Raw genomic sequence first — 19966 nt, 5'->3', positions numbered from 1 at the left:
ACCTCCCAGCCATCCTGCTGGGCTGATGGTTAAGTCTCAGCAGGATTAGGTACACAGGTATTAAACTGGTGCCAGGACACCAAACTATTGGTCAGGAAAGGCTGCCTCCTTCTCAGTCTTCCAGGCCTGATGACCTCGGGATGCTGCTCCAGATTGCCTCTGGCAGCCCATAACTTTGCTTTGACATCCCTTATGGGCAGGGCTGGCAGTCCTGAGCCATGAGGACAAGCATTGTGGCCCCAGGGATGGGAGCACTGTCTTCTCCAGTCCAACCAGATGTCATTCATCCTCTGCGGAGAGGGCACATTGCTGCCACGTGGCTCAGCTGTGTTTATATCAGGCAACTGGAAGAATGGTTGTTAGGGCTTAGTAGGAAGCTGAAATTGCAGCATTTGGCTCCAGCGTGCCTTGTTGGGGAGGTTCCTCCTAAGCTTCCTCTGCGGTTTGGAGCAGGAGATGGTGCAGGAGGGCTGCCCTGCTCCTGCATGCCGTGGAGAGATGAGGTGGGCTATGCTGTGCCCTTTGCTGACCAGGGGACCTCAAGCATGCCACCCCATTCTCTACTCTGGTGCCTGCAGCTCACTGCACTGGGTTGCTCTGCTAAATTCAGTCCTTGTAGCTGGGAGAGCAGTTTGTGCTCCTCCAGCACTCGGAGATCACAGCAAGCAGGAGGAAGCCAAGAGCATCAGAATAGGAGTGATAGAGGATGAACAAGCGACAGCTTGTGGGACAGAGAGCAGAAAGGAGCTATTTACCTCCTGGCCACTAGCTTAGTCCAGTTCATCAGCACAGCTGCCAGCCCATATGGGATATGCCCTTGTGACTTGGACCACAATGAAAGAACCTGGATATTTCCACCCTTGGCAATGCAGCTTGCTGAGCCCGCTTAAAGGCTAGAGCCTGGCCTGGACCTTAACCTTGTCTGAAAATGGGGTCAGGAAAGCAGCTGGGCTGGGCAAGAGGCCAGGAGGGAGATGACAGCTCAGAGATTGGCAGTGAAAAGGAACCACTGAGGAGAAAGATGGCAGAAGCCCACGAAGAAGAGGAAGAACCGAGAAAATGAGTTGATAAGGGAAATGGGGTGAAAAGCATTGAATGCACTTGGAAAGTGGGAAGCGTTCCCATGCTGGAGGATGCCTTGTGAAATGGCAAGATCACGTGCTGGGGGGGAGGTTCAGCTTTCTCGGCCACTGTTTAGCTTCAGCAAAAGGTCCCAATATCCAGAGGCAAGAGCCTGGTGCAGCTCCCACCATTGCTCAATCCTCCAGAAAAACTGCTTGCTCCAGCACATGGACCGTGGAGGAGGTACCAGGGCTGCACAGTGGAGTAGAATCTAGGGTAGTGGGTTAGATGGAAGCAATCACATCTGACATCTGCCCTGGCACAGCTGTCGACACTGGGAGCCTGCATATCAGCCCGAGAGGATCGCATTAAAGCAATGCCATTACCCTCGCTCCCAAGCTCCTGCTCTGTGCTGCCTGGGGATTAGGGAGAGCTGGGATGCACAGCGAGCTGTAAGCATGCTTCAGAGCAGCAGCAATGCTCACTGTATGTAAGCAGTGCCCTCCTCCCTTGAAACGCATAAAAATCTGCTGCTGCTCCAGCCTAGAGGAGCGTGGTCCATGGGACCACCGCACCCCCCATCCTCTATCACTGAGTAATGAGTTTTGATGAGCTCTTTTTGCATGAGCAGGTCTGAAATGGCTTTGTTGCTGTGCTGGCCCCTTCCTCCATAGCACAGCATCCCCCATGTCTGCTTCAGAGCAGCGTCAGGGCCACTTCCAGCCCAGCCCCTCTGTCAGCCTCTGCAAATACTAGGCACGTTTTTCACATTACCTGGAGCTTTTTCCATCCTGTGCAGGCACACGGTGTATTTTGGCATGGTGATTTAATCAGGTCAAGGATTCGTGCTGCTCTGCAATCAGGAGCCTTGTGGTGGCAGGTGGAGCACGGGCTATGTACCAGAGCTGGCTCCTTGGGAAAAGCAGGAAGGGGATGGGAGAGCAGCTTCATCCGAGCTGTTAAAGTGCCTCTTAGAAGTGGGGAGCAGGAATAGGGGTTCAGGGCAGGGGGAGAAAGGTGCAGCTTCACTCATCAGCAGCTCTCCAGGTTCAGAGGGGCTTAAATCCAGTGGGATGCTGTTCCCCTTGGGCATATTGAGGCCTCTAAGAAGAAGCCACCCAGTGGCCTGAACCCATCTCTCTGCTCTGAACATTTGATTGTTTGGCCCTCGGCTGTTGTTTGCGACATCAAAGCACAACTTAGTCCAACTCGAAATGTAATTTGCAGGCCCAGTCATCTGTTCAGTGACGCAGATGAAGCAGTCGGATATTTGCAGGGCTGTGAGGGGGCTGCAGCCTCCTCGCCTTGCCCTTCCAACATGTGTCCTGGGGAAGATCAAATCCTATTAAGCCCGCCGTTCTACTTGCAAATTATACCGTGAGATATCTGCCCCTTAGGATTTCTTATCAAACACGATGCAGAGGAGCTCTGAGCACGCCAGAAAAACCTGCAGGAGCTCAGCCCAGCCTTGAATAATTCAGTAGCTCAAGCAGGGAAGGAGTGACTTAGCTCTTAAGGCAGCTCTGTAGCAGAGAGCTGCATCCCAAAAACCACTGCACCATCTACAGTCAGTGGTGCAAACCTGCTGGGTTAGTGGGGGCTGAGTCCCCTCACCTGGTAGAGTGGCCCCAGTGGGTGTAGATTGAGGACATTTGGTTCGATGTTTTCTGGAGGTGTCTGAACCAACCAAGCTTGACTTGGCTCCCGAGTGCACGTTATGTATCTTTAGCCTCTGTACCCCAAACCTGATGACTGCCCTATGGACCAGATCCTGAATGTAGCTATGCTGCAGGATTCTTCTAGCGTGGTGTTTTGATATGTGTAGCTACCAGCTGTTTTGGGAAAGTGGTAAAGCTCGAAGCCTGGAAAATTTCTGTTCTTTCCAAGGCAAGTTTTTGGTGTGCCACTGTGTTCCCATTCACTGCGCTTCCCATTCTTGTCATGCCAATCAGAAGCTAACCTACATCATATGGGCAAATGTCTGCTCTTTGGACCCATCATGTTTGCTGCTCCCTTTCGGAGCAGATGTGGAGGCTTGAGGAAAGCAGCAGTGGTGGTGGCAAGCCAGCATGGGTGAGGCTGTGTGGTTAGAGCAGCTGGAAGCCTGCAGGCAGCCAAGCCAGTGCTATTTGGGTGTTGCTGATCTTCCCTTCTCAGGCTGCATTTATTCTCTACATGCATGCAGCATATGCCTGGCCTGCATTGCTATGACCTCTTGCAAGCGCTGAACTTGCTTCCTGGCTTTTCCAGCAGACCATAGGGATGATTTAGATTCTTAGGGCTTGAGCTGAGGTGTTGGATGCAGACTCTGGTGCATTATAGACTTCTCCACCACGGGTGGGATTGCATTGGGCATCTCAGTGCTGAACCAGCTCTTCTCCTTTCTGTGCAGCTCTGAGAGAATCCAGGTGACGCTCAACCTAGATGGAATAGTTCAGGTGCTGGATTGCCACCTTCATGATACATCCATTGGGATGATGACCAGAATTGCAGTCCTGAAATGGCTCTATCACCTGTACATCAAGACTCCTCGTAAGGTAGGTCTGGGACTCAGCACATGAACCTATTGCTTCCTCCGTGGGACTGAGTTTGTTGGAAAGGGGCACCCAAGCTTTAGCCTTTGTTCCTTAATTTGCTGGGACCTGGATCAGCAGGAGATGCTACAGAAAGCCTGAGTACAACACTGACTTGCCACAGGGCTGATACTGCTGTGATTCCAAGAGGCTTAGGAGTAAAACTGTGGGATCAACAAGCCCCTAGGCTGAAGTTGGTCAGTGGGAATGGTTGTGTGATTTGGTTGTGGGCTTCATAGCATAGCCTGTAGTGGCTGTGCTGTGCTGCCCCAGAAGTAGGTCTGCCTGCAGACTGCTTTGTAACCAAGTGTCTGCCTGCATTTTTCATGAGGGGGTTGGCTGCTGCTGCCCTGGTTGCTTAAGGGAGATGCTTCCAGGTGGGATGGAAAATGCTGGTGAAGCTTTTGGCAGCTTCACAGAGAGTGCTTGAGGTCCTTTGGTGGGTATTGATCTGTCCTGTGGGACTGATGCCATTCACCTCCCTGGTTCTAGATGTTCCGACACACTGACAGCCTCTTCCCCATCTTGCTGCGAACCCTCTCAGACGAGTCAGATGAGGTAAGTGCTGCAGCCCCTGCAGAAGTCTTTCTGGAAGCCCACCATCCCCACATCCAACCAAGATTTGGAGAAGCTCTGTCTGGTATGCTTGGGTCGGACAAAGGGATTTCAAGGGCTTGGCCAGCTTTGGCACTAGGGTGTTCATTCAGCCCTGTTGGCTAGGCCAAACAAGGACCAGTGCAGTGAGCCCACAGAGCTGCACTCTTGCACAGCTGAAATCCCTCCTGTCTCAGTTAGACTGGTTTCTTTTGCAACCTCAGAGAGCCAGTCCATCAAAACCTACTCATGTGTATCTTCTTTGCTTGCCTGAGATTCAAGTCCCACCCTGGGAGTCAAGACCCCAGTGCCATGCCTAGGAGTGGGTCTTGACCAGGTCCTCAGTGAGTGGGAATTCAGACACTGTGTGGTAGCTGTGAACACAGGAAGGGAATTGTTTCCTGCAGATGCTGGAAAGTTTTAGAGGCAAGGCCTTACAAAATGGTTAAGCAGCAGCCACCACTAGCATCATCTTTGCCTGGTGGATCTACGCTCAGTGCCCCAAAGCCTCTTCTGGTGGTTTTTCCCAGAGCCACCCCAGCACATATACATTCCCCCCACCGACATGCCGCCCCAGACTGCGGGGAAGGCTTCTTTCTTTCTCCACTTCCCATGTCCTTTGAATCAGAAGTCAGACGCTACCTCATAGTCTGTGTCAACATGCCTTTGAGACATCCTCTGAGCAACCACACTGGGCCCGGCCGGTGAGCAGCAGTGCTGGGGAGAATCAGGGAATCATTTGAGTTGGAAGGGGACAGCTAAAGGCCATCTATTCCAACTCCCCTGCGATGAACAGGGACACCTACAGCTCCATCAGGTTGCTTAGAGGGCTCAGCCAGCAGGCTTGTTGCCTTGGCCTGACGTGCTGGGCTTAGGGACAGAGCTGAAGACTAAGCTTATCTGCCCCAAGCTGTGCTTTTGGAGTTAGCTTTCTGGCAGCAGCTTGCCACCTTGTTGTTAGATCTGCAACAGCATTGGGCTGGCTCACAGTGAGCAAAACGAATCCAGCAGCCATGAGGGAGCCAGCTTGCTCTGGGCTCACTCTCTGTGCCTTCCTGCCTGCTCTTTGGCTCCTCAATACAAAACTCTCCAACTCCAAGCTTGCTCCTTCACTTTTTTTCCCAGTCTGGTCTCCTCAGTATTGGCACCCTTCTCTTTTTCTTGCCCCTGTGTTGCACTCTGGAGTTCTTGTGGTGTTGGGGTGGGATGCTGGCAGCTTTGGTTTGCTTGGCTCAGGCCCTGGTAACACCTCTGCCTTCAGCTGCCCTGGGTTTGGATACATCCTGCACAGAGCTGCCAGAGATCCTCAGCATTTCCCACGCCAGACCTTCCTCGTGGAATAGAAATCACGCGCTCTCTGCACCAGATTACATGCTCAGGGCACCCAACCCCACAATAAATCCCTTGTGCGAGGGGGCTGCGAAGAGAGGAGGGAAGGGAATGAGCAAGCAAGGGAATGACTTGCGCTTGCAAAGGCAAGCGGCTGCCTGGCCATTTTCCATACCCTGCTGCTTACAACGCAGACCTCTCCAAAAGAGTCCCCAAGCACACATCTGCCTTTGCAATGCTCCAGAAAGCCTGCATCTCGCAGATAGGCTCTCCAGCTTGGCAGGAGACTGCTGTGAGTCATGTTGCAATTACACTGCTTATTAATATTTGAAAAAAGCAGTGAAGAAAGGACCCTGGTGATGCATTTCCTCCATGTGACATAACTGGGAATGGCTCAAAAGTAATTTTAAGCTGATTTATTTAATCCTGTCTTCTATTTATTTAAATGTTGGGGAGGGGGGGAGCTGGAAGTTGTGGGGGGAAGAGATGGGAGTTGGGGGGGGCAGTAAATGTTGGGGAGGGGGGGGGGTGTTGAGGAAATCCACCGACATGTCAATCCATTAAACATCAGTGCTCAGCTGGCTGCCAACCAGCTTTGCTGAGAAGATAGAAATGGCCAAAGTAGTAGGGGGGCGAGGGGGTAACAAACTAGGCACCTTTGAGAAGGGTGAGGACAAATTGGGATGGCTGACCTGGAATGTCATTGCCCAGATTTTGCTAAGAGACCGGGTTAGGATCCACAGATGCAAGGAAGAGAAGCAGGAGCAAAGCTGAAGCCAGCAGTTCCCTTTGATATGTAGACGAGTCAGGATGTGAGGATCCTGGTTGTCAGGTTGTGCGTGGCTGCATTGCGTCACCGTGCTCTGATTCGAACGCTTGCCCATCCACGTGTGTTTGTGAGCTGGTTTTAAAGGCAACCTTTAAAAGCTGTAGTTAAAATTTGATGTGGTTAAAAACTTCCTTACAGCTCTGAGATAGCAGGATGCTGGCGGGAGTGTTTTTCTCTGCACAAGCTGATGCTTTCATCTTTTTCAGCTCTGCTACCTGCTGGTGTGAGGCTGAGAGCTGATGTCAGAGGTGGTGAAGAGCAGAAGCCCCAGTCCAATGCCCTTTGGTGCTGGGCTGTGCCATGTTCAAGTTAAATGCAGCACTGCTGCGGAGGGCAGGACCTACTCTTTGGGTTGTCAACCTTTGCATGCTGTTGCAGAGGCAGCCCGTAGCTGCACAGCTCATCCCAGCCTGGAGTCCAGGTGTTGTAATTTAAGTGAATGCAGCAGAGGAAAATGTGAAGTTATGACCCCATTTATTTTCTTTTTTGGCTTTGTTTTCCTTTCCCCGGCTCCAACATGGAGTTCCGCACATGCTCCTTCATGCTGATCTGCTGCTGTTGGTCTTGTGGGCTGGGACTTCTGCCTGACTCAGCGGGGCTGGTGAATGAATCAGAGAATCACAGAACCATTAAGTTTGGAAAAGACCTCTCAGATCCCCAAGTCCACCCCCACCGTGCCCACTGCCCACGTCCCTCAGTGCCACATCCCCACAGCTCTGGGACACCTCCAGGGATAAAGACTCCCCCACCTCCCTGGGCAGCTGTGCCAATGCATCACTCTTTTGGAGCAGATATTGTTCCTAATGTCCAACCCGAGCCTCCCCTGGTGCAACTTGAGGCCATCCCTTCTTGTCCTATCACTGCTACCTGGGAGCAGTGGCCAAGGTGGGATTGGTGTCTGATCTGAAGCAGGATAGAGCCCAGCTCCCTATACTCTGCTAGAGGAAAACCCACCTGCCTTAATGCAGGCTTAGGAATCAGCAAGAAAATCCCAGTGATCTCTTAGCTGACATCCTTTGGAAGTCTTGCTTCTGCACCTGACAAGCGCTGGGGAGCTGGGGCCCTGTCCTGAGCCCAGGACATTGTCATTCACGAGTATATTTGACTCCCTGGTGACAAAACCATGGTGGCTCTGAGCTTTGGGCTGCTTTCTGGCAGCTCTCTGAGCTGTGCCGGCCTATTAAATCCCAGCAAATTTTTCCCGTTGCGCGCGATCCCCAGCACAATGAAGCCTAACAAAAGCTTGTGCCAGAGCGAATCGCCGTCTTCGTCAGGGTTTGGTTTTCAGTTGTGCTCTGTTGATTTTTAGGTCCATTGTGCTCCAGCTCCCCAGCCTTTTAATTCACCGCCGCTAAAACATTGCGATCCCGTGCAAAGCAGAGAGCATGGAGAGTGCGCAGGGAGGAGAGCACTGAGCCTGCCTGCCTTTTGTTTTCATCATTTTTATAAATATTTGGATATTTATGGGGTAAACATTTTCCAGGGAGAGACTCCAGGCACTTGGATACCAAAGCAGGGAGGTTACCCATTCTCAAGAGGGGGAAGTTGCGCTTGAGGGTGTACTTTAGGGCTTTAATGGTGGGGTGTAGGGAAAGGTATATAATTTAAGTTGGATCATGGAAAATGCGGTCAGCCCAACCTTCTGTCCATGCAAGCAGCCCGCAAGCAGCAATCACACTGCCTGGTGCAGCGGGGTGGAATGATGCTCTCTGTGTGCCATAAGGACTCAAGGGAAAGCAAGGGCACTGGGTTGAAGGCTGCTCTGTGCTCCACGTCGTGCAGGGCTGGGAGGTTTCTCGGGGGGAGGCTGGTCCATGGGGAGCAGCTTGGCTCAGCAACAGCGTAGAGCTGTAATTACGTGGTTAGGGACTGAAGGGTAAGGGCTGCAGTACGTGTGTGTAGTTTGTTGTAGGACTGTCTGAGTTGGATGGACCTTGCAGGCCGTCTGCTTGCCCTCCCTGCACTGAGCAGGGACACTCACAGCTCCATCAGTGCTCAGAGCCCCATTCTCTGACCTTGGCTGTGTGCAGGGATGGGGCACCACCAGCTCTGTGTGCAGCCTGTGCCACAGCCTCACCACCCTGACTGTAAAGAACCTCTAACTTAGCTCCGGTCTGAAGCTCCCCTCTTGTAGTTTGAATCCATTTCCCCTTGTCCTATCACAGCAGACTCAGCTAAAGAGTCTGTCCCCTTCTTTCTTACAGCCCCTTTAGATACTGAAAGGCCGCTATTGGGTCTGGCCTTGCTGCTTTGGATGCAACCCAGGGTACAGTTGGCTTACTGGGCTGCGAAGGCACACTGCTGAGCTGCCAGCCACCAGTACCCCAGGTCCTTTTCAGCAGGGCTGTGCTCCATCCTTTCATCCCTCAGCTTGGCAGTGAGAGTTGCTATGAACCAGGTGCAGCCCTTGCACTTAGCTTTGGTGAACCACCTCCCCCCCTTCCTGCTGTGTTTGCTGATGCCATGAAGGTGTGCTTGCGTGCCCTGGGAGGATTTTCCTGTGACACACAGAGGAAGGAAGCCTTCATTCTGCTCTGCCAGCTGAAGCAAATGCCACAGAGATGTGAGGAGTGCTGCTCTGTCCCCTCCCAGCAGCGGGCTGAAACCCAGCGGCTGTGAAAGAAGAGAAAGAAAAGGGCTTGGCAGGATCAGAGGAGAGAAGTCACTGTGCTGGGGGCCTGAAAAGTGCCCTGGTTACATTGCTGTGGGAAGATTAATGGTGGGCTTCTCTTTCTTTTCTTCTTTTTAAAGCCAGAAGGGGGGGGATTTGAGTTTGCTTTTCGCACCTTGCGTGCCTGAGACCCAGCAAATGCAGCTGGTTGCCCTCCTGGCTCTGGGATGGCTCATTCCTCCTTTCCTGGTTACATCTGAAAGCTTTAGAGCAAGAAAAAAAAAAACACCAAAGCAGCATAAATGCTGCTCTGGGTGCCCTGGAGGAGCCTTGGTGCAGCGAGGGGCTGCCAGGAGTGGCAGAGCAGAGCAAGGACCAGTGTGGCAGTGCTGCTCCTGCATCTCAGTCCCTTTGGAAGAAGTGCTTTTACAGCCCTTCCTCTTCTCTACCCCGGGGTCATCACACTCCATCTGGGTTTCCATCGTCTGCTCTGCTTGGCTGTTCATGGTGTCACGCGTCCCTGTCATTGCCCAGGGACACAGAGGGCAGTGCTTAGTGTAGGCATGCTTTAATCTTCTCTTTTTTAGGCTTTTCCTTAAATAGCAGCACCTGCAGGAGCTCAGTCCATGCCCTTATCACGTGCAGCTGATGCAGCACGCTGGCTCTGCCCATCCATGGGTGCACCAGGAGCATCCAGGTGATGCTACATGTGGGAAGGCACCCAAGGAAGCACGAGGGCATCCATCCACCTGCCCCTACGTGATCTAGCACACATGAGGGCAGTGCTGCTACAGGCTCGACTCAACCAGAACAAGAGACAAATGAACCTGACCTACATCTAAGTGACCCACGGCTCTCTGCTCTGTGTGCCCTCAAAATCCATGCTCTGGAGGCAATGTGAAGAGCAGTTTCGCTGCTGCTTATTTAGAACAGCCATCCTGTAACCCATTCCTGGCTGTGAGGTTTGCTCTGACCCACAGCCTGACCCCCCTGTTTGCAGCACTGTGTGTCCTGCAGTGTCACCTGCAGGGCTAGTTCCTGCTCTTTGGCCTCAAGGAGAAATGTGTTGCCCTGAATCTCATCTCTCCTGCAGCCCCCAGGGAAATCACACTTAGAGACTCTGGGCAGTCCTCACTGCCAGACCTCCACCACAGCGCTCTTTGGCATCCCATGTGTCCTTACCAGGGTATGGAAGAAGGTCTTTGGGATCTATGCAAGGTCTGGGGCCTCCCACCCTCTTTACATCCTCACTGTAGGGCTACCACACCCCTAAAAATCCCTCAGGGTGCACCTGCAGTGCCCAGCGCTCAGCTCCCATTTGCTCTCTCACTGCCTGACCCATCCCTTGCTCAGGAGCTGGGAATGGTTCCGTCCCTTTTGCAGAGGGATGGGACCAGCTCTGCTGGCGCAGCCGGCCCGTTGCCATGGCAGTGGCAGCCCCGTGCTCCTGCAGGATATTGCTTTCTTCCAGCTTCCATCGCAGGGATGTGCAGCGCATACCAAGCGCTCTGGCTCTGCTCTGTCCCACCAGGGCTGGGAACTGCTTTGCAGCACACAGGGAGTAGGTTGGGCTCCCTGCCTCGTTCCCACGGCTGGAGAACCCCAGCTCTTCGTATCCACTGCTCCTCAGCCTCTGTGTCTTTATGCGCCATCCCTCCTGGTTCTTATTTCCTCCATGTTTTTGCAATTAGGAAATCCAGGCAGTGCAGACAAAGGGGTAAATTGTGGGATTTAAGGCTTTTGGAGGCAACAGGGGTGATTTCAATTGTGGCCCTATTGTTGAAGCTACTGGTGTCATCCACACTGGGATATCCAGGCTGATAGCTGAAGGTGGGCATTGCATCTATGGTGTCATAGAACCACAGAATCATTAAGCTTGGAAAAAATACACCACTAAGATCACAGAGTCCAGCCCCCAACTCAACCCCTTTGCCCACTGGCCATGTCCTGCTGTGTCACATCCTGCTCCATCCCTGCTCCTGACTTACCATCAGCCTCCTTTATCTCAGCAACAGAGGCTTGAAATCCCTGCAAAACCAGGAGGGAGAGAGGAATGTATCTCTCTATGGGGAACCATAGGCTCTCTTCCCTGTAGGAGGATGAGAGCTGATGACGTTGGTGACATCCCACGATGGCAACAAGGTCCCATCCGTGACAGCATTGCAGAGCAGCCATAGGTTGGGCTACATTCTTCTGTCCTTAGGGATGATTCCTCATTGCCAAAGCTGCTGTTGTCATCTTTTCCCCTCCCCTCAGTTACCCCACGCTGGGATTTCATTGTGTTTATGCCCATGAGGTCCTCCCAGGCATGGTTACCACTTGCTGTGCTTCTGCACCTTCCCATGGCCAGCTCTGAGAACCACCTGCTCTGGCTAATGGGGCCTAAAAATCAGCTGTAATTACACTAAATAGCTTTAGCTATCCGTGCCATGTGTTATCAGGGGTTCCATTTTCAACTTGTGCACATAGATGTCATTGGTTTTTGTTTGTTTGGGGGTGAGGATTTTCTTGGTAGCTTGAATTCCCATCTCATACATCTCATGCCCATGGCCTTGGGGAATGCATGAGGAGTCCTCAGCATTGCACTTGGATGCCCTGTGCTGGGTGCAGCCGTGCAATGAGGCCTTTCTGGCAGCCCTGGTACACTCAGAGCATCAGGGAAGAGTGATGAGATGTCTGGGCCCAAGGACATCGGGTCAGAGAGAGACCCAAAATAGCTCGAGACATGAGGAGAGTTGAGGGGGGGGGGAAGAAAAAAAGCACCAACCTGTAATAACTTCTCCAGAAGCGCTATATATAGTAACATAGGCTGAGCAGATTGCTGGAAAGAGGGAGCAGCTCCTGGGCGCCGAGCAGGAGCAAACCCAGACCTCCCTGAACTGGGAGGAGCAAGCTGAGCTCCCAGCTGCACAGTGTGGCTTAGTTTCCCCTGCGTCCTTGGGACCTGCAGGATAGAAGCTGTTTGGATTTTCCCCTTGGGCAGGAAAGTGAAAAGATCACTAAGATGGACAAACCCAACCCCAGCCCAACCCCACCATGCCCACTGCCTGTGTCCCTCCATGCCACATCCCCACAGCTCTGGGACACCTCCAGGGATGGGGCCTCCACCACTGCCTTTCCTGCCCCAGCTCCTGGGCAATCATTTGAAATCTTCACTTTGAACTTGATAGGTAGCCCTGTCATCTGTACATCCTTTGTGTGTTGTAGTGATTTGATGCTCTGACAGTGATTTTGGAAGGCAAAACTCAACTTAACTGCTCTGTGCCTGCTCACCGATGCTCTCCCATCTCCTCATAGGTTATCCTCAAGGACCTGGAAGTGCTAGCTGAGATTGCCTCTTCTCCAGCAGGGCAGACAGAGGGATACGGCCCCTCTGAGGCTGCAGAGCCACGACCCAGCCAGGTGGAGCTCCACGTCCCCATCCGGAACAGCCAGCTGAGCTCCTCAGGTACGTGCCCTGTGCTTCACTCTGAGGCTGAGTGGTAGGCCAGGGCTGTTTTTGTTACTTTGCTCTTTCTCCTGGCTTGTCTTCTGGGATAAGAACCCAATTAGCAGCCAGGTCACTGAATCATTACGATTGAAAATGCCTCTCAGATCCCCAAGCCCAACCCACCCCAGCTTGTCCACTGTCCACATCCCTCAGTGCCACATCCCTACAGCTCTGGGATACCCCCAGGGACAGTGACTTCCTGAGTAGATGCTGCAGACCCTGGTGCAGAAGGACATCTTTATTGCCATTCTTTACAGGACTCCAGGTGCCAGCCTGTCTTCTTGTAAGAGCCCTCCAAGCCCCTAGAAGCAGCTCAGACCAGGTGCTCGCTGTAAGTCCAGGTGCCCAGCATACACAGCTCCACTATGCCTATGATACAGCACGTTGCTGGCTCGTGGCTGCGTGTGCTGAATGCGAACTGTGGCGTTGCTGTGAGCGCTGTGGAGACCTCGGAGGAGATGCAGAAGGACAGTCCTGTTGTTTGGACAGTGGGGGAGAAAGCCCTTCATTAATCATCCCAGCACACTGGGCAGCTTTTTCCACCTCCCCCCCTCCAGCCTGTGGCTCATCCTCCACTATTCCTTGGCTGCCCCTTCTCCTCAGCTGCTGCTGCTGCTGCTGCTATTTCGGAGCCTCCCCATTGTGCTCCCCACGCCAGGTCTGCCTGGCCAAAGGCACATTTCATGTCAGCTGTGGATTGTAAACTCAGAGCAGAGCCAAGGCAGCCTCTCCCTGCACGTCAGAACCAGCGCCGCAGCTGTGTGTTCTGCTCCCTGCATTTGTTTCCTTTGAAGAACACCGATTATTTCCCCCCCTTCCTTGGACTGCAGCAGACAGCAGACAGGTTTCGGCAATCCCTGGGCTGCCTAGGGTGGGTTTTCCTGCAGCTCTGCCTGCCTGATGCACACAGGATAGAGGGAGGGGAGACACCTGGTGAGCTGCCACTGATGTGCCATTGTGAGCACAGCACGGGTGGAGCAGCCCCACGGTGCTGCCAAAGGGCTGCAGTTCAGCTCACACCGATGGCTGTCTGAGGTTTCCTTCCTTGTGGATTATCTAAAAATAGCAGGCTGCATGGCGTGCGGCCGAACGGCTGCCGTGGCCCCTCAGCTCTCTCTGGAAGAGCAACTTGGCTTCAGTTATGTGAGTGGAACGCTGAAAAGGAGTCTGGTGCTGCTCTCCGTGTTCAGCAGAACTGCTGCAGCTGGAGCTCCAGCTCTGAGAAGACACACAGGTTGCAGCGTGTTCTGCTTTGGTCACCTGGTTTGCTTTGTTTTTCTTTATAAAGGTACCCAGGGTTGAGCTTTGCACACATGTTGGCTTTTACTCAAAGGTGGATGCTCCCCAGTTGTGCAGATGGGATGTGGGCAGTGCTGGGAACCTCCTGCGTCACGGTGGGAAAGTGGGAGCTCTTTGAAACAGCTCTTTTTGCTCTTTTGGTTGTTTTGATGGGGGTGTTTTGGGGGTTGGAACAAAACCAGTACAAATCCCTACACCCTCAAGTAGCACTGGTGCAATGGTTTGCGATTAGGGGAAGCAAAGGCAAAGAGGCACCGAGGAGCTGGGTGTGACTATGTGACTGCACCAGCTGGCTGGGTGCTGTTTTGTACTGGAGTGAACAGGAGCTGACCTCCCTGGGCAGTTCTGTGTCATGCTTTGGCATGGAGCTCTTTCTGGAAGCAAGATGCCATCGCACTACTGACACTGGTTGGGAGGCTGTAGAGTTCTGGTGCTTCCCCCTGCAGTCACCTCATTGCCTTCATGCCCTTACTGGGAGGAGGACTGAGTAACCCAGGGTCTGCTTCTGTCCTGCATCCCAGCACACAGCTCTGCAGGTAGGTGATTGTGGCCATCCGCATCCCTTGGCTGGGCAGCAGCTCTCTGTGCCACCCTCCCCACGCAGGCAGCAGGGAAGGCAGAAGGGGCCCATGCCACAGTGCTGCGGGCTTCCCCCACTTCCTCTCTCACCCTTTCTTCCCTCGGGATGTGTTTATGCAGTTGTTTCCCTGCCATTCACTCGGGTTTCCTTCAGATGCTGGGTGATTAGTCAGGAAAACGGTGTCCCACTTCCGCAGCCCGTTCCCAGCTCGGGGTTTTATTTAGCTGCTTTGTTCTCCCGTTACATAAGGTCAGCTGCCCACCAACAGCTTCTCCTGGCACAATGAGGTGAGAAGGGGTGTGTGGGAGCTCTGACAGGCCTCCTCCTGCCTGCGTGGGGCAGCTGAGCCTTCTGCAGTCCCTCTGTTACTTTCTGCCTTCCCCTGTGCCTGCTTTTGCCAGGGCTCCGTTGAGGTGTAGCTGGAGAAAACCAGAGGGGAAGCCATGCATTTTCTCATTGCCACATCTTGCATTTTCCATCTCAAGTGCTGCTGTAGAAACCCTGATGTGGAGGCAGATGGTGAGCCGTGCATCAGGTGCCCTGTTTTGGTGGCAGATCCCAATGACAGGAGCTGCAGGAGCAAGCCTGGAGCTGGCATTTCTTTAGGGTGACAGTCCAAGCACCCATCTCTCTTCCAGCAGCTTTACTTCAGAGGTGTTCTACCAACCACATCTAAGTCAGGTACAAGCAGCAGATGGTCCATGAGTGGTTGCCACCATGGTGCAAGCCCTCCAGCCTACTTCTCCAGCTCAGCTCTGCACAGTAGAAGGGCAGCTCCTCCAAAAGGCTGTCAGCCCCAGCAGCTCCATGCAGCACATCCCTTCCTGTCTGCACAGAGCAGCACCAAGACCTTTGTTCTTCAGGAGGCACCTTCCTCTCCCTGCAGTCCCTCCTGCCTGGCTTCCTGCCGGAGGTGGTGGGGCCACCGACGTGCCCTCGAGGCACATCACACCAGAGGATGTTTACAGGGAGGCTGACTTCATACGTGGGTGTGCTGACACGCTTGAGGTCATTAGTTTCAACCGGTGGCGCTCAGGATTCTGTGGATTACTCCTGAGCAGCCTGCTAACAATCCCTGAGAAACATGGTCTGCTTTGTTCATGCACTGATGGGAAGCGCTGTGCCACCACCTGGGCTTCTCTCTGCCCCCCTTGCTCATTGCAAAGCAAAACCTTTCCGTGTTTATCCTCTACTAAAGGCGAGGATGCAGCAGATGCCACCAAATGAAGCACTTGCTCTCAAAGGAGTGGATTTGCAGGCAGGTTTCAAGGGATCAGGAGTGTGAAAACAGGGAGTAAATGAGGGATCTGAGCACTCCCAGCTCAGCGCCCTGAAAAAGATGAGGGTCCCCTAATGACAGCCTGGAAGACAGCAGGAAAAGCCTCACTGGGCATCCAGATGTGCCTCCTCCCCTGCCCATCAGCCATGGGGTGATGCCAGCTGTCTGCCATACCTGCAACAGGGCAAGGACAGGGCACTGCTGTCCCATACCGGGGACCTCTTAGTGCTGAGCCATGTGCTGGGGTCTCCCAAACGGCAAAGAGGGCAATGGTGGCCGCATGGGGAGCAGTGCAGGAGCAGGCAGAGCTCAGCCATGGCCACGTACCATCAGTATTTTTGGGGTGTTCCTTTCCTCAGCAGCATCCTGTGCTTTGGAGAAGGCTGAGCTGATGTTTCTCAGAGCCCAGCTGAGCTGCCGACACGCTCGCATCTGTTTCCAGCTACGCCCCATGCTGGGTTTTGCAGGGGGAGCCTGCCTTTATTTCATTTATTTTTTTACAGCTCTATTTTTATCCTGCTCTGCAAGGCTTTGCTCCGATTGAAAACATCCTAGGGAAGGGAAGGAAGGGAAGAAGGCTGCTGGGGGAGGAACAGAACAGATTCCCACGTTTCTGCATGGGGCTGCGCTGAGCTCCATGGGGCTGGGGCCAGGCTGGGGCCAGCTGCATGTAGGGGTAGCCAAGGGAGGTCAGTGCTGGAAGCGTGAGCTCCGAGGGAACAGGAGGGATGCTGGACTCCTGCAGCCCCATCCACAAACAGAGCAAGGCAGTGGGATACCAGAGCTGCTCTGTCTGAATGCTGGAAATCTTGCTGCAGGCAGCGCTTCCTCCCAGACCCTTGATGGTACAAAGCAGTTTGTGAGCGAGGAAGCAGCTTCCAATTACCCTTTCTATAGGAATGAAGACACAGCACCCACTGTGCAGTGCTCCTTGCCAGCTCCCAGCCACTCCCCCCCATCTCCCAGTCTGGGTCTGCACTGAAATTGCCTCAATTACAACGTGAAGTCAATCACTGCAGCTAAACCAGTACCAGCGTCCTGGTGGGTGCTCATTAAACAGCTTATGCTGCTTCAGAAAGGAATCAGTTCTGGTCAGATCACACTTAAATTTGGTTTCAGTGGAGTTGAGCAAGTCCACACTGGTTTTAATTAAGCCCAGTTTGAAACCAATTATGGGAAATAAGCGGAACTTGTGACGGTGAAGTTTGGTGCTTTAGATGTAGGCAAATCCGGTGCCTGAGAATTTGAAGATGCTTTGGCACTGCAGGTTTGGAGCCTGCTCCGTCCGCCAGGCAGCCAGGTGGCTTGAAGGAGCCAGGCTGCATGACAATATATATTTATAAGGCCCTTAATATGGATTCCTAATTGCCTGTCTCTTTTGATTTATAACACAGCTGCGGGAGCACACCGGCAGTGTGATGAGCACAGGGATGCTGGCCTGGGTGGTGCAGGAGCCCATTGCCAGGCTGGGAGCTTCCCTTGGGTGAGATTTACTGCTTTCCAGCCCAGGGAGGTGCTGGGGGGGCTTTCCCTCTGCCCGAGGTTCTTTGTGTTGTAGCATCAGTGGATACTTTGAGGGAAAGGAAAATTGTTCTGGGTGTCACTCTGAGCATCAGAACTCAGCTGAGAGGAGTTGGGAGCAGTCAGTGCATCGTAGAATCATTGAGGTTGGGAAAGACCTCGGATCCCCAGGTCCAACCCCAGCCCACCCCACCCCACTGCCCACGTCCCTCAGTGCCACATCCCCAGGCTCTGGGACACCTCCAGGGATGGGAACTCCCTCCTGGGCAGCTGTGCCACCACATCACAGCTCTTTTGGAGCAGAAATCATTGCTAATATCCCACCTGCAGATCCAGCCAGTGCTCATGTTCAGTTCTGTTGCAGACAAAAAAAAAAAAACAAAAAAAAAAAACCTTTTTTTCCAATTACAGCTGATCCCAGATTGAGTTCTGCCATTCACCTGAGCAGGGATCTTCCTCCTGCTCCTCCTCGTACCAACCTAACCTCTGGCAGCCCCGTTCATGGTGTGTTTGCAGCCGATCTGTCAGGTTACAAATCTGCAAAGTCTGGCTCTAGGGGAAGGAGGAGAGGTGCAAACTTCAGTGAACCGAGCCACAGTTTGCATCACACCTCTCTGCTCGTCTCTCGTGCTGCATGGAAACACTGAAAGCTGCTCACACAAATCTCCCACGCTGGATCTCGGTGCGCTGAGCCATAACCCATGGGGCCACACGCTGAGATTAAAGAGCTGTGGGGATGTGGCACTGAGGGACGTGCTCAGCGGGCATGGTGGGGGTGGGCTGGGGTTGGACTTGGGGGTCTGAGAGATCTTTTCCTACCCGAATGGCTGTGTGATTCTAAGATGTGTTGTGTTATTGGCTTCCAGCTGGAAGTCATGAAACAAAGCAGTGAGACTGAAAGATGCAGAGGGGATGATGGCAGATCCAGGGTGAGCGCTGTGCTGCTGCCCATGCACCGTGGGGTGGCAGAGACGTAATAGGGGAGTGGATGGGTCCCAGCCTCAGTGCATTGGGTTGGGTGCAGGACTGCCCCATGTGCGGCTGTTCCCATTTGCAAGCGCTGGTGAGAAGTGCTAACAGCTGTAGCAGTGACACGCCGGGCACGGCTGTGGTTTCACTCTGGGTGATCCATGCCTGAGAACAACCACACCTTTGTTTCAGAGCACATTGTCTCAGCAGTGTAATATTTTTGCCCGGATCAGCTTACCTGCAGCTGAGGGGAAACACGATGCTGTGGCTCACACTTGTGCTCGGGGAGGTGCCTGCTTCAAAGCACGGCTCAGGGCTTCAGCTGTACTGGGGAAGGGGATCCCATGGGAAGGAGGCACCCGTTCCTCTGCAGCAGGTTTTGCTCCATGCTTTTGGATGCCTGCATCCCAGCCTCCCCATATCACCGCCATCAGTGCAATAGGAATCAGCCCAGCGACTTTTCCATCAGCCCAGGCTTCAGCTGCCTGATTGCCTTTTTAATTGGCTGCTCCTTGCTCTGCTGAATCCCGACAGAAGCAGACACCACTCATAAATCAAACTGTGCACGTCTCCACCGGTGCCTGATGGGAGCCCTGACTATGCCAGGCTGTGCACAACCTCACTGTGCTCCTCACCTGTGGCCATTGTAGGGGACGTTAAGGGAGAGCCATGCAAACAGTCACAGTAGTGCTGCTCACCCAGCACACTGCAATCCCTTGTGATCCCATTGCCACGCTAATCCTCCAGCTCTGAGCCAGATGTGTAAGGAGGAAGCACGACGGAGCCTTCCAATCCATAAGCTTGGCTCCCTGCTGCATTGTGACTGGGTTTCTGTGCCCTTCCAGCCAGCCCTGGGACACAGGGAGGGGACACACCAAATGGGTCTGTGTTACCTGCAGCAACACGGTGATCCAGGGCTGAACGTGTGGCATCTCTGGCACATGGGGTCTGCCTGCTTTGTGGTATGTCTTTACAGGTGTTACCTGCTAGAACTGGTGGGATCTGTGCCCATCTCCCACAAAGCCCATTTCAGCCCTGTGTGTGTGCTCAGAGCTGGAAATATGTCAGGATACTTCCCCTGGGATGGAGAATGCTGGCTCTGCTCAGACTGAGCCTTGGAATTCCTGTTTCCATGAGTGCCCTGACATGTTTTAGGTGTCTGCGCATTGATCGAGACTGCTTTTCCAACATGTCCCATCTCTCATTTCCTCCCCAGGACCGAAAGGCTTGGAGTGCTCTCCTTCCACCCCCACCATGAACTCCTACTTCTACAAGTTCATGATCAACCTGCTCAGGAGGTTCAGCAGCGAGAGGAAACTCCTGGAGACGAGAGGAGCCTTCATCATCAGGTCAGAGCTCTACAGCCCCCAGCACTGCATGGGCAGGGTGGGCTGGGGGAGGGGTCCAAGCTCTGCACCCTCTCACATCACCAGCAGCCAGAATTGGTTTCCACAAGCCTTCCTTACTTGCTGGTAGTCAGTGCTGACGTTTCTAGAGCAAACAGACTTGTCTTTCGCATGTTGAGGCACCACCATATTTCTTGCTCCCAGCCCCCGAGGCAAAGTATCTCCCTATTAAATAGTGTTGTCAGATCCCGTTTGTGCTGAGAAGTGAGCAGAGCAGCAGGAGCAAGAGGGCAGGCTGTGGCCCAGGGTGCCAAATGGACCGAATTCTTCCACCTGGCTCGTCTCAGAGCACTGCAGATCAGTGTGGTTTCATTGTGCTTGCCTGGTGGAAGCTTCATTCCCAGCATGGGTGGGTTTTGCTTCCACTATTCAGGAGCTGCAGTTAGGCACTGAGGCTGGAAAACCGAGTGTTATGACAGCTGGC

General features: G+C 53.4%; 1 protein-coding gene across 2 annotated transcripts in view; it reads left to right on the top strand.

Moving 5' to 3' along the window:
* VAC14 (VAC14 component of PIKFYVE complex) overlaps window positions 1-19966 on the top strand; it is a 49716-nt gene that overhangs the window by 15133 nt on the left and 14617 nt on the right. For both annotated transcript variants that reach the window (XM_015873853.1, XM_032447025.1), the window contains 4 exons: window positions 3455-3599; window positions 4128-4193; window positions 12296-12446; window positions 19353-19485. In XM_015873853.1, the coding sequence (XP_015729339.1) occupies window positions 3455-3599; window positions 4128-4193; window positions 12296-12446; window positions 19353-19485 (495 nt within the window). The remainder of the gene's footprint in view (window positions 1-3454; window positions 3600-4127; window positions 4194-12295; window positions 12447-19352; window positions 19486-19966) is intronic.

Source organism: Coturnix japonica, chromosome 11 (genome assembly GCF_001577835.2).
Source record: "Coturnix japonica isolate 7356 chromosome 11, Coturnix japonica 2.1, whole genome shotgun sequence".
In the NCBI taxonomy this organism is placed as follows: Eukaryota; Metazoa; Chordata; class Aves; order Galliformes; family Phasianidae; genus Coturnix; species Coturnix japonica.
This window is presented reverse-complemented; position numbering and strand designations above follow the sequence as displayed.